The sequence below is a fragment of the Barbus barbus genome, assembly GCF_936440315.1.
Source record: "Barbus barbus genome assembly, chromosome: 15".
Lineage (NCBI taxonomy): Eukaryota > Metazoa > Chordata > Actinopteri > Cypriniformes > Cyprinidae > Barbus > Barbus barbus.
This window is the reverse complement of record NC_136743.1, coordinates 29,248,752-29,269,566: the sequence shown is the minus strand read 5'-3', so window position 1 is coordinate 29,269,566 and position 20,815 is coordinate 29,248,752. Positions and strand designations below refer to the sequence as shown.

General features: G+C 36.6%; 1 protein-coding gene across 1 annotated transcript in view; it reads left to right on the top strand.

Moving 5' to 3' along the window:
- LOC306881349 (parafibromin-like) overlaps positions 1-15,108 on the top strand; it is a 38,893-nt gene extending 23,785 nt beyond the window's left edge. Inside the window, exons 11-17 of the mRNA XM_079435405.1 lie at positions 4,272-4,329; positions 7,946-7,981; positions 8,486-8,573; positions 12,223-12,384; positions 13,639-13,739; positions 13,831-13,972; positions 14,228-15,108. Coding sequence (XP_079291531.1) covers positions 4,272-4,329; positions 7,946-7,981; positions 8,486-8,573; positions 12,223-12,384; positions 13,639-13,739; positions 13,831-13,972; positions 14,228-14,264 — 624 coding nt within the window. The 3' untranslated portion in view covers positions 14,265-15,108. The remainder of the gene's footprint in view (positions 1-4,271; positions 4,330-7,945; positions 7,982-8,485; positions 8,574-12,222; positions 12,385-13,638; positions 13,740-13,830; positions 13,973-14,227) is intronic.
- Positions 15,109-20,815: the final 5,707 nt, after the last annotated feature.

The window sequence follows — 20,815 nt, the reverse complement described above, 5'->3', positions numbered from 1 at the left end:
ATTAAAGCAAGGCTAAATACCCTCAAATGAAAGCAAAAGCAATTAAAAGATCTGGCAAACCATCTAAAGTGTCAGCATTGAGCAATGTAGCCAATCAAAGACATGTCTGTTGATTTCTTCAACGCAATGGCCAATCAGAAATGTTAGAGTTTTCAGAATTCACTCATCGCTGAAAGAGCCGGAGATTTGCACGCTCGTGAATCATCTCAAGAAGTAAGTGCAGACGCGATGTAAATAAGAAATTTGTGTAGTTTAGAGCGCTTGATTATAACGAAACTTTGTGAGATCGCGATGAACTTTGATGACTGATTATTTTAGTGATAAAGGGAGCTCGCTTTGTGTGTTTTCTAGGCTATAATCCATTCAGAATTTGAATGAAACTTTCGTTTTTTGGATACATACGTGCTGAAAAGTTTCGGGAATGATGCTGGATTCATTCTTGAAATATCAGTGATAAACAATGGATGGGACAAAAATGCCTCTGTTCTGGAAGCGGTCCTGGCCAAACTTCCACAGACAGCGCGCGTCCTGACGAGATCCAGTTCACGGACTAAAAGCATGTGTAAACTTTATTGAGATCGGGACATATCAACCAGTAATTTAATTTCCAGTAACGGACGGTAGAAAGTTTAAAAATGAATGGTATGCGCTTTATGACAGAATAGTCCCATAACTGATCGTTTATTTTTTTCCTCACGCGTCTCACCACAATGAAGAAAGACACGAAAAACAGAAAAGCACGCACATTTCTGGTTAAAAATAAAAAGCCATTATCTGATACTTAAAACGGGAAGCATCGCCATTCAAATCAGCAGCAAGAGTCCACAGTTTCCACAGTTTAATAGACGCAGGCTACCTATTTTATTCTTCACTGCGCTGTATTGACAATGCGTTGCAATGCAGTAGAGCGTTGTTTTGATGTATAGGCTACATCTGAAAAATACCTTTTTTTTTTTTTTTTTTTTTTTTTTTTTTTTTGCCCTCCTGACTTGAGTCAAATGTCGCCCATGTTTGTCATATTAACCAGAACTAAGGGCATAAAATTCCCCGGCTGATAAATGATTACATATACATCTCACCTTCTCTCTCTCTCTCTCTCTCTCTGCATGTGTGGGAGCAAATGGAAATAATGCGCTATAAAGATGGAGACAAAATGCAAATCTGCATTTCCTATTCACTATTTTCCTGGATTTTTTTAATTTAGTTTCCACATCAAATGCTCAGTGTTCTAGTTTCTAGACCCCCTAAGCAGACAAAATATATTTTAATATTATTTTCAGCCTTGAGCTCAGTCACTGGTGAGTGAAAGCTCACTGTATACTAGCCAGAGACTCATTAGTTTAATTTCATTAGAGACTCACATGTAACTTTAGTTGCATATGAAAGTGATTTTACTCATAATGTGTAGGGTTGGAATTGAAGCTGCAAATGTACTGGAAATAAAACTGCAAAATAAACATGTATATGTAACTACTGAAGGTATATAATTCATGTAATATGCAGGTGGTACCATCGCTGATCCACACAGATTTGCATAGTCTTCCATGGTAGCAACAATGTAATCTTTTGATCTGTGGGTAAACGGTTACAACAGAATAAGAAATGACAAGGAAATTAAACTGAGGCATAAGATTTAATGTGCCTTTAATATTCAACACGCACCCAAGAATGACTGCAACACTTCAAACGCTTAAGTAGCTTTCAGTGTATGTTTGTTCAGTTGATTTATTGAATCGTTCAATTTGGATGTGCTCTTTCTCTCATGAATCTGAGGAAGTTTGATTCATTGTAGTGAGTTGATTTGTTCAAAACTGTGCGTAACTTGGAAAAGTCTCGGTGGCATTCCAGTGTTTTTTTTGTTTAACTTGAACAGACATGCTGATAAACTTGTTTATCAAGATTTATCAGCTTGACCCACATGCCAAAAAATCATGTGATTTTTACCTTTTAAGTGTCATCTTACCCATAGGAACAAGAATTATCTCTTATAAATCAATGGAGTAAAATAACCAGGAAGAAACAGATAATCTTGGCCCAGTAATACAAATGCAGATCAGGGCTCGCAAAATTTCTAAATCGCTGGTAGCCCTTCGGGCAGGTACTCTTCAGATTTTGGTAGCCCACAAATTAATTTAACTAGCCCAAATAAAATAAAGACCATTAAATGTCAATCAAAAACATTTTCAATACACAAATATCAAGGAAAGAGTTTTATTTTACTATTTACAAGGTATCTGCAGAATTCTTAATCTATTTAAGGCAATTTGAAAAAATATTTCTTATACCATTTAATGTATTTAAAACTGTCTAAGGCCTTAAAAACTCTTCAGTTTAGTTGCATCAAATTTAAGGACCCGTGGGAGCAATGTTCCCTCTAATTTTTTTTCCTCTATTGGGCGGATATTTCGGGCACCTGAGCAAAAGCATTCTTTATACCAGACCTGTACAGCACGCACACACACAAGTGTGTAACTTTTAACTTTAATATGCTATTTCTATTTGATTTGACCCTTGATGTAACTAAATGATGTACATTTTAGGTTACATGAGAAAACATTTTTACTGAACAATACACTGCAGTTCAAAAGTTCGGATCAATAAAGTTTTTTAAACAAGTTTCTTATGCTCATCAAGGCTGTATCTATTTGATAAAAAATACTGAATATTCACAAAATAATATTGTGAAATATTATTGCAATTTAAAATAAAATGTTTTCTGTTTTAATATACTTTAAAATTAAATTCCTGTGAAGCAAAGCAGTATTTTCATGAGTCACATGATCCTTTAGAAATCATTTTAATACGCTGATTTTTAATCAATGTTGGAAACCGTTGTACTGCTTTTTATTTTTTATACTGTGTTTAGTCAAAATAGAGATTTTGTTACAATATAAACTCTTCAAAATTTGGGGGTCAGAAATGTTTTTCTTTTTTTAAAGATACTTTAAAAAAGTTTAAAGAAAGTTAAATAAATTTTATTCAGCAAGGATGTGTTATATGGATAAAATTGATAGTAAAGACTTCTATTTTTAGAAAATATTTATATTTTGAATAAATGCTGTTCTTTTAAACTTTTTTATTAATCAAAGAATCAAAGAAAAAAGTAACACAGGTTCCAACAAAATATGAAGCAGCAGAACAGTTTCAACACTGATAATAAATCAGCATCTTAGAATGATTCCTGAAGGGTCATGGGACACTGAAGACTGGCGTAATGATGCTGAAAATCCAGCTTTGATCACAGGAATAAATGCTATTTTAAAGTATAGGTATTAAAATAGGAAACCAATATTAGAAATTGCAATAATATTTCACTATATCACTGTTTTTCTGTATTTTTGAAATGAATACAGCCTTGATGAGCAAGAGACTCAAAAACAAGATCAATAATTTATCAGGTTTATAATATAGCCCTAACATAATATATTATCAAAACAAACTAAACCGATAGAATAGAATACAAACTGAAGCAAAACTTGAGCTGACATCTGTAAGTTAAATATATAAAAAACGTGAACACATGAATTCTTCTATAGCTGTCTAAACATCGTAATGAAGTACCGTTTGTACAATACTCTTGTGTGTGACTGTACATGTTTCAGAGTTTTATGTTCTTTGCCCATCCTCCGCTATTTCCAGCACTTAATCAAGCCACTCTTCTTTAATACACGAGGACGTTTTATTTCACATGTCATTGCCTTTGCGTTGTCTCTGAGCGCACCGCAACCATTGAAGTATTCAGTTTCTACAGCGACTCATTTGGTGCGTATCGTTCTCTTTCTATGAAACCGGTTCTAACTCTGTTGTGACATCAGCTCTATAGCGGTTTGCCTGAGCATTGCTATTCTTTCCCTTTTACTGGCGGCATTCAATCAAATGGCTTCCCAACTAATTTTTGTGTGCGCGAGGCACGTTATTTCTTCTGCGCGGCCGTTGTGGAAGAAGAGCGCGGTCACTCAGCTTAGAGGGAACATTGCGCGGGAGCCCTGTATTTAAGCTAGCCTGTCGGGCAGGGCAATGGTGCATTTTGGTAGCCCGACTGGAAAACACAATAGCCCCGGGACGTCGGGCTAGCGATTTTGCGAGCCTTGCAGATGGTGGGAAAAGCCCAAAGTCTGTCCGTGATATTCACGCCAATATAACCAGAAGGACGTCATAAAATGTGTATCTTTTGGATGAAAATATTTTAAAATTGCTTTTCTATGACTGATTGGCCTGTAAACTAATGCATCTGATTCACCGTTTTCTCTTGTTTCTCTCTTTCTATGTAGGAAGGTGCATCTGCTAGAAAGGCCCAAACACCAGCTATGCAGCCTGTTCCCAGACCAGGTATGGATGATTCTCTCACTCTCTCACTCTCTCACTCTCTCTCTCTCTCGCTCTCTCTCACTCTCTCACACACTCTTCTGGTGCGGGTGTTGTGTGTGTGAGTGAATCTTTTCTTATTCTCTACGCCAGGGATGGGCAACTTCGGTCCTGGAGGGCCACTGTCCTGCAGAGTTTAGCTCCAACCCTAATCAAACACACCTGAACCAGCTAATCAAGTTGTTCAAGATCACTAGAAAGCTACAAGCAGGTGTGTTTGATTAGAGTTGGAGCTAAACTCTGCAGGACAGTGGCCCTCCAGGACCGAAGTTGCCCATCCCTGCTCTACGCTGTTTTGTTGAGTGTTGTCTGGTTTTTTCCTGTCCTCACTGTTGTCTTACAAAAGCCCAGGGCCGCGTGCTTGTGTAAGCATGTCGGCCCAGCGGGCACAGGGTTTGTGCTCACTCACGAGACGCCACGCAATTAAGGTGACATCCGTAGTGAGTGTGGAGGACTGTTGTTTGGCTGGGTGTTTTAAACTGCTTCCCGGATGAATTACGCGATAGTGTTTTTTTTTTTGGATAGTGTGGATAAAGCGAATTATTTGATGGAGCAAGGAATTGTAATTAGAGGAGAATTTGTTTCAGTTCTCCCACTTTCTTTTCCTGCCAAAAAGGTTACTCTATCAAATGTGCCACCTTTTGTGAGTGATGAGATTTTAACGCAAGCTCTGTCACGTTATGGCAAGTTGGTGTCCCCAATAAAAAAGATACAGATCAGTAGCGAATCGCCTTTATTGAAACACAGTTTCTTTTAGGCGTCTACATGATCATCCCAGATGATGCAGACCTAGATTTAACGCTTAATTTTCGTATTGATGATTTCAGCTTCAACATTTTTGTTACTACTGGAAAGATTAAGTGTTTCAAATGCGGAAAAACAGGACATTTAATTCGAAACTGTTTGAATAAAAATACTGAAGGTGAAAGAGACCATGAGAACGTGCATGATAACGGTGTAGTGGAGTCTGCTGTAGCGGCGGCGGCTGTGACAGAGACCGGTGAAAACCCTCCAGGGGAGATTGAGGCAGAGCCGAGCTCATCTCGGAGCGGACAGACTGATTTAATTCCTAATGATTTACCCACTGCTACTATTTCTAGTGATTCAGTGAGTTTGGTTTCTTTGTCAGATAAACAAAAAGAAAGTACAATTGATGAACAATGCTCGTTAGAAGTATTTAACTCACTCGTTAGAAGAGCTTGAAAAACAAATAATGGATTTGAAAATCTCAGAGGAGTCCAGCGTAGAGCTGGAAAGTGCCCTGACCTTAGGAGAGCTTTATGGAGCACTCCAGAGTATGGAGTCTGGAAAGACTCCGGGCATGGATGGGCTGCTCCTTGATTTCCTGAAAACCTTTTTAAGGACACAGAGGCTGTAGCAAAAAGACCGGGACTTTGATATATTCGCTCAATTAATTGGTTTTTAACTAAACTGAAAGAGAAGCTGGTTCTGGAGGACTTTTTTTCAGGGAGTGATATTCCTGGTAGTGACGACCCATTTCCTTGTTTGACAATCCAACCGGTTTTTGAAGAATGTTCAGGTATTTTATTAAAACGAGGAAGATCCTTTTTTGTTGATTTTGTCTTTTCTTGTACGGGAAAGGAATTGTATAAAATGTGTGGTGTTATCCTTAATAAGAAAAAACTTGACAAAAGAATTGATATCCCATGGCGTTCAGTCTTTAAATTATGTGATGATGTAAAACCTGAATGGAGAGTGTTATATAAGCCACCATTATCAAAGAGAGCAGGAGATCTGCAATGGAGAATTCTTCATGGAGCCATTGCGGTTAATTCTTTTATTTCTGTTTTGGATTCTAAGACTAACTCTGGTTGTCCTTTCTGTTTTCAAAAAGAAACAGTTTTTCATGCTTTTATGTACTGTTTTAGGCTTAAACCTTTATTTGTGTTGATTCAAGAAATGTGTGACAAGTTTAATGAGAGTTTCTATCCTGAAACCTTGATTTTTGGTTTCAAGTATGCACAGAAAAAACGTATTGTGTTTCAATTACTGAATATTATTCTTGGGCAAGCGAAATTGGCGATTTATGAGTAGGACAAGTAAACTAGATCAAGGGTGTAATGATGACGTGGTTATGGCTTTTAGGTCTTTACTCAAAGTAAGGATACTGATTGACTTTAGTTATTATAATGTCATGAATGATATTTCCACTTTTAAAATGAAATGGTGTAGTCATGATGTGTTATGTACAATAGCTGAAGATGAATTATTTTTCTGTTTCTGAGTGTTTAAAAAAAAAAAAATTATATATATATTTACTTTGTGAAAATGTATACACACCCACACACAGGTGCATCTCAAAAAATTAGAATATCGTGAAAAAAATAAATATATATAAATAAAAAAAAGTTTCACTTTTTGAAAGGTTACAAAAAAATGTAAAGTTTTTCACGATATTCTAGTTTTTTGAGATGCACCTGTGTGTGTGTGTGTGTGTGTGTGTATGCATGTATGTATGTATGTATATATAAACGCTTATTTAATATAATACTTTATTTTAGGGTCTCTTAACTAGTTTCTTATTAGCATGCATATTACTAAAATATTAATTAAGCACATATTAATGCTTTATTCTACATGACCTTATTCTACATCCCTAATCCTACCCAATACCTAAACTTAACAACTACCTTACTAACTATTAATAAGCAACAAATTAGAAATTTATTGAGGGAAAAGTCGTAGTTAATAGTTAACAAGTGTTCCCTATTCTAAAGTGTTACCGACCCAATATCTAAAAGGGGATTAAGATATCATTAATGCTTCTTGAGTTACAGGCATGCAAATGTAACATTATGGTACTGCCATCTTTCTGAAATCATTTTTATCCCCTGTAATTTAGCTATGAATCTCAGATGAAAATTGCCATTTTGACCCCCCTCTATAGTGGATTACTCTGTAAATACCCACCCATGACATTTAATATTTTGGGAAAAATTTGAGCCGGGGACCTCTGGTTGAATTGATACGGAATTACTCTAAATGTATTTCAGCTAGCTATGTATTATAATACAAAATTTCTTCTACATTAATACCAACCATGTCAGGGGTGCACCAATGATGAACACACAGCTGAAAAGCTTTTATCGTAGTGATCGGTGAGTTGGTTGTTTAACTGAAGCTCACATAGCATAAAACCTGTTTAAAGAGATTATCATTCCATTTGTTGACATTAGTGGAAATTACACAGTTCACCTTCACCCTCTTCTTGACTACTTAAGATCAAAAACGTCTAGAAAAATAATCTGAACTTTCATCTAATCGCTCATCTAAAGCACTTACGCACTGACACAAACCAGTGTTTATGTACCTGTAATGTGATAAGTGAGGAATGTTCTGTACAAAGCTTTGACACTATTTCCCATTTCTTCTTTGCTATACGATCAGTGTTTTTTTTAGGCTTGATGGCATCGCATCTACATCATTTTAGAAACACGTATGAAATGTTAAACAAGTTCATCTAAAGACTACAAGTGTTCATAGTAGCATGTGCATATTATTTCTAATTTCTGAATAACAATGTGTCCTTATTTGGTGTTTGTTTGATCCTTTTCTTTAGTCTCTCAAGCAAGACCCCCGCCTAACCAAAAGAAAGGTACGTGCTTTCAACAAGCATATTTTCATATATGGTTTTATAAATTCTCATACAGGAGGCTTCTTGAAGCTGTCATTACCAACAAAGGCTTTTGCGCAAAGTATTAAATAAATTTCAGTAGTTCAATATTTTTTCCTGTTTCTTTCCATTTTATTACATACAACTTAATTTCTGAACTTATTTGTTTAGTTTTATTCGTATGTATTGATTACTTGGGTTGTTACCGATATCTGGTGAAAATTGTCAACATCACCTTCAGAAATATATTTACTGAGAAAAATGGTGGCGCATTCAATACTTATTTTACCCGCTGTGTGTGTCATACATGCATAGACACACACACATTAATATTTAGTTGACTAGATCATCTTGTGTAGAGTAAAAGCTTTTTTTGTTTAAAGTTATTTAAAGTCTTATTTTTAAAATGCATTGATTATCCATTTCTCATTCTGCATGATCACTTCAATTAGCGGTTTTATTTTTAACAACAGCAATGTTTTCCAGGATCTAGAACTCCTATTATCATCATCCCTGCAGCTACCACGTCTTTAATCACAATGCTCAACTCCAAGGATCTCTTACAGGACCTCAAGTAAGTGCTCATTAGATGATTCATAGGAAAGTTACGACTAAATTCAATTGGCTGTTAAATTAAGTTACGATTTTTATCAAACAACAAACGTCCCTCATTCTTGTTAGAGTATTACAGATGTTTTTAGTCAAAATTGACATAATCATTCTTAGTAGAACATGAAGTGACAGGTCACCGTGAAAGATTAACCAACTAAACCAGTTGTTAAAACCAGTTGTTCTTGGACGCCAGGTTTGGCTAAAAAGGCCATCTGATCCAGCTGGCTTTATGGGAATGTTTTCACTCGTCTTCCTCTTCCATAATCTGTCAAATCTGTTTCAGAACTATTAAGAAATGAGGAAGCTGAATGAGAGAACTTGGACTGATAAAATGCTTTTTGCCAAAAAATGGTGATTTATGGAAAAACTGAGAATAGTTTGTGAGGGTGATTTTACTGAAGGCGATCTAAAACGTTGGTGTGAGCTTGGTTTGGACATCGATAATGAATAAGCCTATTGTCTGTGACGCCGGTTATGTAAATAAGTCTTAAAATGGAGGGTTATTTTATTTTCATTTGTTTATCTACAATATTGCGTTCCACCTGAACTGCCTGTAAGGATATCAGTTGTCACCACACACATGTAAATTTCAGAACGGAGGCAGTGGCTGGTGCTTGACACTTCTGTAAAGAAATGATCTGGCACACACACCCATGCGCTTCACCTCAGCCATGCCTCGTCTCCACCCATTTAACACTCAATTCCCCTCCTTCTGTAGACATATCCTGCTCAAATCACACATACACGTTGTCATTTGTTTGATTTTATTTATTCTTGTTTTGGTTTTTGTGTGTGATCGTGCGATAGTCAGACTTCTCCGTTACGGAGCTGCACCAGCCAAACCAAACAGCTTCACTGAACTTTATTTGTAGCGTTTCTCCCATCCAATAATCATACTGAGCTTTGGTTTTATATTTAATTTGATTACAGTACTGTTATAATTTGAGATTTACAAGAAATCGTTTAACTGCTACTATGTAAAAGGAATACTGCTTTAAAAAGCACCTTATTTGTTTAAAGTGTCTGCAAACCAAATGTTATTGCACTTTTATTCATATAGCAGTACTTTTAAATTAAAAAGTGCACAGTACACTATTTTTGGATTTATTATTGAATTGTGTGCATAATGTGATTTTAATCACAATTAAAAATTGTAATCGTTGCCCAGCATTACTTTAAACCAAAAAGTAATGGCTAGTAGCAATGTTAAATATTTCTGAAGCATTTTGTTAAGAAAATGGGTTTTAGACTTCAAAAATCCTAAGAGTTAGGGATGGGTATTTTTGGCAACTTCTCATTTGGATCATTGATGGGTTTCAAAAACATTTACAGTGACTTTGTCAGTAAACTAAAGCCTGTTCTATTATACATCCTATGATATTAATTGGATAACTTGGATACATAACATAGATGTAACTTTAGTTCACAGAAAACATCTTAAAACACGTCAGCCATAAAGGCCTATATGAAATATCTAACATTTATTAACAAAATGAATGAGACGATATAGCCCTACTTGCGTTGTAACCCAAATAAATAAGGTCTTTGTGGTTCATTGTTTTATTTTAATTGTATTTTTTTTATGAAAAAACAGCAACAATAACTGTAACAAAACTCGCTTATATTAAATGAAGAAATGAAACTTTTATTAACAAAAGTTGCGTTTTTAAATCAGTGTCTCGCATCACACTCGTCACGTGACCCCCTCCCCCCCTCAAAATACGTTCCCGCGGCTATCCCATTACTAGTTTAGAGCACTGACACTCTGTGTTGAAACAGTACAGTATGTTTACCATCCACTGCTTTCTCAGACCGGCTTATGTTGGATTAAAGTTCTGTCGAGTTTGGAAGATACACAGTGATCATCAGAATATCTCTTCTCCGGTCTCTGAAAATGTCCAGATTTTGAAATCATCTGACGGAGTCTTATTTCAGTTAAATGTTGACAGCGCATCGCTAATATATACATAACCGGAAATAACTTAATTTGTGTTATTTCAAAACTGAAGTGCTTTATGAGGCTCAGTCTGAGTAGTCCATTGACATTGCCTGTATACAGAATTGACTGGATATATACAAGGCGTAGGTGGGGTTTTAACTAGTGCTGTCAATCGATTAAAAAATAAATTAACTAATTAATCGCACATTTTTCACGATTAATCCCACCTAACATTAAAGTTTTTAAATATACTTTTATTTTGCAATTTCACATTCAATCTTCAAGTGTACAAACAACATACAGTATATTTTTAATATTTCTTTAATGGCATCTTTATGATTGAAGGCCAGCATCACTGATATCAATACTGCTGATGTCTCTATAAAATAGTTTTTCCCCTGAATATTTAACCATTGACTGTAGCCATTCAGCATTACAGTATTATTGAGAGCTATCAATTTTAACATTTATTAGACTTAACTTCTAATTTAAGTGAACTTAAAACAATCTTCACACAAACCCATTATATTAAATGAAATGTTTACTTACCTGTGTCCTTCAGCAGAAATATACAGAAAATGAATAATTACTAAACACTAAATTCTAAATTAAATATAGATGAACGCCTTAAAGCTATACAAGTTGATTTCTTCTTTTTTTTCTTTTGTTCTTGGATTAATAGACATCACAGCAGCTGATTATTAGCTTATTTGCCTGCTGTTGCTTTAAAAGCTGCTGCTGCTGAACGTGACGCGGATCTGACATGCATCTTATTTTCTCACAGATCTCTACCTTTTCTGACCCACTTCAGGTCTTAAAGTCTCTACTAATGAGCGGACGAGTTGAATCTGGTGTTTTAGATGAGGGAGACAGTGCTGGGGTGCCTCAGGACAGTTTTTAAAACTTACTTCAGAGACATTTTCTTAAATGTGACACACATCGAGGGGTGAGAACCAGATGTAAGTGACATTTCACCAACTTTACAGGAGAGCCAAAACACAAATTTTACCATAGTTTAATCTGACTTTGTGTACCGATTTCAGTTTATAATGCAAATTTGTACACTCATGGATGACAGTAATTTTGCCAGTAGAAAGAGCTCATTAAGAGCTTTCATTTGATGTGTATATATATCTCCATCTCACCAAAAATGTCACTTACGCCCTTCTGGTTTTCACCTCCTCGATATATAACGCATGCATGCACACAGTTTTAAGGCAGCTTTAATCGCCATTTTGGTAACTTCATGCTTTAACTGACGGCATAACTGCGACATTGCATGCACGTAGTTTCTTTCGCTGTTTGATATGAAATGATACAGGCTACAGAGAGCGCCGGCACTATTGTGCGTGTATTTGAAGAGCGCGTGTTACGAGCACAGTATCTTTTACGTTTGACTCGGAGGCGAGTGATTCCTGCAGTTTCTGCAAATATTTCCTGTCCACTGACTTCTGTTGGGGATAGAAGGTGTAGTTTAAGCTGCTCTCTGGCCTGTGCTTGTACCTTCAGAGGGGATTCACATGAGAGTGAATCAGTTTTATACTCTATGCATGTAATTGTGTTTAGACAGTGCCTGTGTCATTCATCATTGACAGTGTCGATGATGAATGCCATTGCGACTGCATATAAAATGTATTTTATCTGGCTGTTAAAATGAGTTTTTTCTTGGCAGGTTTGTCACATCAGAGGATAAGAAAAAGCAGGGCATTCAGAGGGACAATGAGGTTCTGCTACAGAGGCGTAAAGATCAGGTTCAGCCAGGCGGTGCCACCATCAGTGTCACAGTACCCTACAGAGTGATCGACCAGCCGCTCAAACTCGCTCCACAGGACTGGTGAGCTCATCTATCGCAGTGTCTGGAAGCAGTGGTTATCATTTTCAATGCACTATCAACAGGATTTGCCTGGTTAATTTTGGACATTGTTAATAACAGATCCATTCCTAAACCTGATGAGAAGTGATTCAACTAAATTTTTTTTTTTTTTTTTTTTTTTACCAAAAATGTTACGTTTATTTAATAGTAAATTAAGCAGTTTTTAAAATTAATCAACGCGGAGTTGTAGGGTACAACTTGAGAAAAGGTGTGCTATTCACTGCACCTAAAATGTATAATTGCAGAAAAAAAAATGTTTTATTGAACATTATTGGAGCAACAGATCTTGAGTGAAAAAAAAAAAAAAATCAAGTTGTTCATTTTGTTTAAAAATCTTATAAATGTATGAGGTGGCATGAGGGGCCTTTTACCCCACGCACGGGGTAAAAGGCACACGGTAGCTATACCAATACTTCAGCTAAAATTATATATTTGTTTTTTTAAATAATGTCTCATACTGGTTCCAAACAATCACTTTAGCAAAGTTTGTACTATTTTCTGCTTATTTTGAAAAATAAAAGAATTGATTTTTGTTCAATAAATATACTGTCATTTAAATATTAATATAAAAAACATTTTAAAATGCAGATACAATTATTTTAATAAGTAAATATTCTGAAAGTATTGAAATGGATCCAATAATAATTGAATATATATTTGCAGTAGTAACAACAAATTATATTTTATTATAGGATATGATTAATATCATGTTTTTAAATATGATGGTTTCATTCTAAACATGGTGATTGTTTAATATGGACACCCAACATAATATATAATATTTACCATCTGAATCTAACCATGTCATGTCAACAAATGGAAAAGTCAGCCTTTAGCCCCAACAGCAGGGGCGCTTTTTACCCCAAATACCATACTTTTACATATTCTTTCGTTTGTTGTCTCTTTGCGGTTAAAATACTTTTAACAAAAGGCACAATGCTTATTGCAATTATTTGATGGTAGGTGTGCTGCGAGTAATGCTTAGTGTTGTTTTTATCACTCAGATTTAAAGATCAATATCGGGTCATCAAAATGAAGATGAATTAAAATTGAGATCAATATTGTCAGATTAGCCCTAGCATCCACACAGCAGACTTGTTTAGCTGTTGAAGTTTATTTGTCTAATTAAACGCCACTGTTTTGTCAGTGCTTTCACCCACAGTAACTTGGGCCTAACCAGTCAGTTTGAGACTGATTTTGTCAGTTTGTTCACAGGGATCGTGTAGTGGCCGTCTTCGTCCAGGGTCCTGCCTGGCAGTTCAAGGGCTGGCCGTGGCTGCTGCCTGATGGATCCCCCGTGGATATATTTGCCAAAAGTGAGTTTGGTCATGGAAAACACAGCACATTATTTCCAATATATTTACAATAGGCAAGAGTGGGCTTCAATTCATTCTGATGTTTATTTAGTCCGAGCCTTTCACCTGAAGTACGACGAGGCACGGATGGACCCGAACGTGCAGAAGTGGGACGTGACTGTGCTGGAGCTGAGCCACCACAAACGACATCTGGACCGGCCCGTCTTCCTCCGCTTCTGGGAAACACTGGACAGGTCAGGATTGCAGCTCTGTGTCCTTTCAGTCCATCTGTATTGCTACATAATTTTTTTTTTTCAATCGTCTTTTGTATTTTTGGTGTATGTAAACATCCTACAGATGGACGTCTTTGATCGTTTAGTCTTTTGAAGTCTATCGTGTGAATCTGTCCCTGGTTAATTAAATACTCGAGGAATGAAACCGTATTTTCCAACCCTAATAGTAATCTCAATAGCATTATATAGCTCATTAACCCTTCATCTCCTCTACAGATACATGGTCAAACACAAGTCCCATCTGAGGTTCTGAGACCGCTGGCCGTCCACCGTCGAGGTCTTCCCTCCCTCCAGAGACCTGTCAAGATCCTCTCAGCCTCGCTGAAAGCGCTTTGGATTTCAGTCTGCTTCACCCTCTGCTGACACCAGTTTGATTTGTAGTCTCTTCCTCCACCCGTAGATGAACAGGTCAGGCCGGGCGAGAGGAAATTTGGATGTTTGGGTTGGTCCTTCTCATGTTTTCTCAGTAGATATGTATTTTTCAATTGTAAAGCAGGTGGTAATCAAGGCAGATTCAAAAGGGGATATTTGTTTTTTTTTCCTCTCTTTTTTTTGTAAAACACGAGCTGAATGAGAGAACCATTGAAAATGGGGACTCGTTGATATGAATAAAATGACTGCCATGTCTAAAACTCTTGTAATGATTGATTCACTTTGTTCCTTTTTCTTTTTTGTCTTTTTCTGCCTTCTGTTCTATGAAGTGTAGAGTAGTTCATTGAGGTTCACTGTGCAAATGCGAATGGTAAATCGAAGTCGGTTTAGTATGAGATGCCTTTCTTCAAAACCAGCAGGCATTTAAATGACCAGAATTCTACGGTTCTATGAAATCTGTGCTTCAGATTGTTGATGGTGAATATGCTCTGTAATTCTACAGTATATTGGAGATTTTGTTCAAGTTTTATCCAGAAACACAAGTACTGCTTGCATCTAATTACTATTTTTTATTTTTTTTCTAAATAGAAAATGCAGTTGCTTCCATAACGCAAAGTCCGTTATCGACAAGGGTACAATTTTTTTGGGGGGGGGGTTGGTTTTTGTATAAATGCATTTGAAAGTAATGTTTGTTTTTAAACATTTCTGTTGAATGGATTATTATTAAAAAAATATAAACAAAAGGAGATGCATGTTTTTCTTTTTCAGAGGAGCCTCTGACAGCTTGGTGACAAGTTTGAGTGGTCACAGTAGTGAATCACGGTCTGTTGTCAGCAGTAAAGCACAGCTCACACAGAAGTCACTTTTCAAATTAACCAGCTTTCTGTTCGTCAACACTATTGAAGTGGCCAACTTGAAAATGAGCAAAATCTGCATGGTGAAAATTTTGCCTTCACGTGAAACCTCAAATCGCAGTGATTTTATTTTGAAATGAATCTATTTTCGCAGAGCAGTGGTAAATGCGATCGCACCTTTACACCATGTCTACTAGGACATGAGAGGTGTGGCACAACTTCACAAAAATTAAAGAGAACCCAAAAATTATAACAATAACATTTACACTGCCCTTGCATACTTTGCGTTGATTGAGTTTTACAAATGTGTGGTATTACTGTACTGTACATGGCCAGGTGTGGAACCCCACTTCTGATCAACAGGTTTGGCTGGTTCTGCTGCTAGCAGGTGCATTTAATCAAGCATGCTGTCATACCATCTCCTTAGAACAGAACAACTTCGTATGGCTCTAAGACTTTTTATGAATGTTTTTCAATTTGTCTACTGGTGCACTGGCAAATCCATCAGTCAGAAAGCCAGACTAAAACTAATGTGCTTTCTCAGAAAAAAAGACCATGAAATCATTGGGATCCAACACTGATATAAGGAAGAGAGATTATTACTAAAGCATGGTCTCTCTAGTGTACAGTATATTTCACACTGACAATTTTGAACTTGTCATTTGACTTTTTCATAGTTATGACCATCTCAACTTTGACTTGACAGAATTATGATTCATTAAAATGATTATTTTTCTTATGTGAGGGAAATGGTTTTTCCATTTTTTTTTTTTGTCAATTATGGCTTTTTATTGCATTTTTACATTTTATTGCATTTTTACATTTTATATATTGACTTGGTCATACTTTTGACTGTCAATTATGACTTAAATTTACACTCAGTTTAGATCTCATTTTAAAACTCGTAATTGACTTTTGTTTTTTTGACATCTCATACTCAGGACTTACAGTAGTATCTCATTTTAACTTTTGAATGTCAATTTTAATTTGGTCATAATGTTACCAGTGGTTTGCATTAAGGGTTTCTTGTAAACCCTCTGTATTTGCATGCACGAAGGTGTCTCTTAATTATAGATTTTATCTGGATAAAATGCAAATATGGATGCAAATATTTTTTTTATGACCGGTGAAAGTTTCGGAGGCAGTGTGCAAACGTGACTGACACAACGTGCGGTTGTATTCATTTTTTTAATGTGTGAAAATTTCGGATGAGAATTTCGGACTCAGTGTGCAAATACCTTTAATATCTCATTTTGAATGAATGAAATGACATATATGTAGTGGGATGTGACTCATGCATTACTGTTGTTGGGTCTGACAGGAATCCAGCAGCTGTGTAATGTGAGCTCCAGCCAGAAACTTTAACTGGATCATCATCTGTGATCTTTGCCCTCTGTGTGTTAGTCTTAGCATGAGGCGGGACAGAAGCACACTGGCAGGAACAAATGTGATCAAGCAACGGCTCCATGTGCATTAATCTGATCTGTGTATAGGTAATACATTAATGGCTTTCAGAGCGTTACTTTTGTCACAGGGAAGATAAACAGCAGTTGTGAATGTGACCTTCATTCAGATGGGATTCGCAATAATTCTACGCATTATGTACCTGAAACCAAAACAAATAAAATTGAAAAGTACATAAAACTACAACCACATACATAGAGTACAACTAATTAGGTTGAATATGTCTTGGTCATATTGAATCCTAAAACCAACAGACAGAATGGTGGATAATAAATAAAAATATAATCAATATGAAATTGTAAGAAATATATTTTTTTAAATAAAGTCTTTTTAAAGACCATTAAGATTTGTTTTATAGTGACAATTAAGCTAATTTCACCTCTAAGTTGCCATTAGAACAAAAAAACACTGATCAAAACGCCATCTGCTCTGGATACAGACTGCATGCGTGTGGCTACGATGACCTCGGAATAAGAATGAAACTAACTAATATTAGCATAGCTGCCATTCTTCTTATGATGTACAGTCAGGTCCGGAAGTATTTGGACACTGAGTTTTTGTGCTTTTGCATTTATACACCACTACAATGGATTTTAAATCAAATCTACAATCAAGAGACACCTTCATGAATGTAAATACAGAGGGTTTACAAGAAGGTACAAACCACTGGTAACATTCAAGAACAGGAAAACAAGATTAGACTGACAGAAAACATCAAAAAAAAAAAAAAAGCCTCCTATGTTCTGGAATAAGATTCTTTGGACTAATTAAACCAAGATTAACTGATGGGAAGAGAAAAGTATGGCGAAAGAAAGGAACAGCTCACGATCCAAAGCACGGCACGTCAAATGTCAAACTTGGTGGAGCAGTGTTATGGCATGGGCATACATGGCTGCCAATGGAACAGGCTCAATGGTGTTTATTGATGATGTAACTGCTGACAGAAGTAGCTGGATGAATTCTGAGGTCTTTAAGGCTACATGTATACTCGCTGCTCACATTCAGCCAAATGCTACAAAACTGATAGGACTCAGCTTCACCGTGCAGATGGATAATGACCCTAAACATACTGTGAAAGCAACTCAAGACTTTTTGAAGGCAAGGAAATGGAATATTCTTCAATGGCCATGTCAGTCACCTGATCTCAATCTAATAGAGCATGCTTTTTTCAGAAAGACCCGCAAACAAGCAGCAACTCAAACCGGCCGCAGTGAAGACCTGGCAAAGCATCTCCAGGGAGGAAACTCAGAATTTGGTGATGTCCATGGGCTCCAGACTACGGGAAGTCATTGACTGCAAAGGATTTTCATCTAAGTATTAAAATTGTGCTTATATTTACAATTATGTCACTTTGTCCAAATACTATTGAGCCCCTGAAAATCGAGGTACTTTGCTTAAAATGACTGTAACTCCTAAAGGGTAAATGTCATTTTTGTGGAACCTTTTCAAATAAAGCTAAAAGTCTGCGCTTCAATGACATCTTGATTGTTTTATTTCAGATCCATTGTAGTGGCGTATAAAAGCAAAAGCACAAAAATTCAGTGTCCGAATACTTCCAGACCTCACTGTAAATCGTTTGTTATGGGAAGTGTTCCTAGTTCAAGTTGACCTAATTAATGCAGCCTAACAATCGTTTAATGGATATGAATTATAGAAATGTGATAGTCTGTTATGTGTAAGCCAGGTTAAATAGATGGGTCTTTACTCTAGATTTAAACTGACAGAGTGTGTCTGCCTCCCAAACAACGCTAGGTAGATTGTTCCAGATTTTGAGTACTAAATAGGAAAATAATCTACCACCCGCAGTTGATTTTAATATTCTAGCTATTATCAAATGGCCAGAGTTTTGAGATTGCAGTGGATGTGAAGGTATATAATGCGATAAGAGGTTGCTTAAGTACTGTGGAGCTAAACCATTCAGGGCTTTATAAGTAATTACCAAGATTTTAAAATGTATACTATGTTTAATAGGGAACCAGTGAAGTGTTGACAGAACCAGGCTAATATGATCATACTTCTAGTAAGAACTCTGGCTACTGCATTTTGGACCAGCTGGAGTTTGTTTATTAAGGTTGCAGGACAACCACCAAATAAAGCATTACAATAATCTAACCTTGAGGTCATGATTGCATGAATTAGCATTTCTGCACTTGAATGAGCTGTGTTCTACCAAGTCTCTGCCTTTCTCACACAGAACAACCTCCTTGAGAGCAACCAGTCTGGACATTCGACCGAAACTGCCTTGCTCTCAGTTGTTGAAGCCCTAAGACTGGCAAGAGCGGACTCCAAATCTTGGGAAAAAAATACTTTTTATCCCATAGTTATGAGTTTTTATCTCATAGTTATGACTGCTCATTTTGAATTTTTGTCATAATTCTGATTTATCAAAACATGATTCTTTCTCTTGTGTGATCGAAACCAGTCCTGCACACTTCACACACTCCTGTCATTAATTCCCCCAGTTTATGGCTTTCAGCTGAATTTGTGACTATGGGTACAATTATTCAATTTTTTGCTCCACAGAGCAGTAACAGCATATCGGTTTAGAGCACTACAAAACATGCAAATAATGATAGAATCTTAATTTTGGGTTGAAATATTACTTTAATTACGTAATTGTTAATATCCAGTGTTTTCAATATTTTTATTGGTAGATATTTTTGTGGTCTTTATAGGTGGGTTACACTGGCACTATGTATATAAATGTAGTGGGATGTGAGAAATGTAGATCCATGCATTACTGCAGTTGGGTCTGACAGCAGATGCCCAATGTGAGTTCCAGCCAGAAACAGAGAACTTTAACTGGATCACTGTCTGTGACCTTTGACCTTTGTGTGTCAGTCTGAGCATGAGGCTGGACAGGACCATGCTGGCAGGAACAAATACAGTATGATAAAGCAAAGGCTTTACGTGCATTAAACTGAGCTGTGTATAGGTAATACATTAATGGCTTTCAGAGCTTAACCTGATGCTGAAGAAGCATTACTTGTGTCACAGGGAAGATAAACAGCTGTTGTGAGTAGGGATGCTCCGATCGATCGGCCGGAGAAACAATGAAAAATTCGTTATATGTCGTGTATGTTTTGCATGATGATATGATGAATGGATGGTTCATTTTTAACAGCAGATTCAGTGGTGTTAGAGCTGATCTGCGCATCACTGCACACGTCTGCGAGAGCCCAGGCTTTACGGCACGGGCACCGGAGCTGATCGTGGCTGCTCTATGAACATTTATTTATAAAACATAATATCTTCTTTGGCCATATTAGCCTACTCAATAGCATTAACAGAGGCTTTACTCCTTTGAAAACTTTATCTGGAATGGTTAAAGAATAGATAAATAAATAGATAGTAAGAAAAATAACTATATTTGCAGCATTGTTTTTTTTCTGCTGTATTTTAGTGAAAGTAATCTATAATTTTGCCTCTTACCATGTTTCTGTAGTTGTTAAAATAACCGCGGCAGCTCTTGAACTTAATTGGCGCCGGCGCATCCGGAGAGAGAAAGCCCACGAAGCTGAAAGGGCTAGAATAAAGTGCGTTTAGCTTTAGATAAAAATACTAGAGTATATAGCTCTGAAAGATATTTACCATAAACGACCCTGAGCGCTTGTTATGTGAACCGCTCCTCTGTTGACATGCTGCTCACTTAAAATGGTGCTGCTGTTACGCTCGCGGTCCGGATGGATGCCGGGGTGAGGATGCACTTATAGAAGTATTTAAGGATAAAAGACTCGAGTTGCTTTTAAAATATTCACAAGTCCTTTTCCTCGAGTCGAGTAAAGTCTGGCGTCATTTCAGGTCAAGTCAAGTCTGAAAGCTATAAAAACGTGACTCGAGTCCAAGCCCATCTCTGCCTTGGGGTGCATCAGACATATTTTGTTTGCATTTATTTTTGTATTATATTAAGTATCTTGATACACGTTATGCATAAACACCATTTTAAAGGAATATTCAAATGCTCACTGTAGAAGGAATAATTTTTGTGATTATTTATATAACATTATTACATATGTAATATAAAGCTTGAAGCATCAGAATCGGCATCGACCGATCACCATGACAAAAAAATCGGTACTCAGTATCGGCTGCAAAAGTCCTGATCGGAGCATCC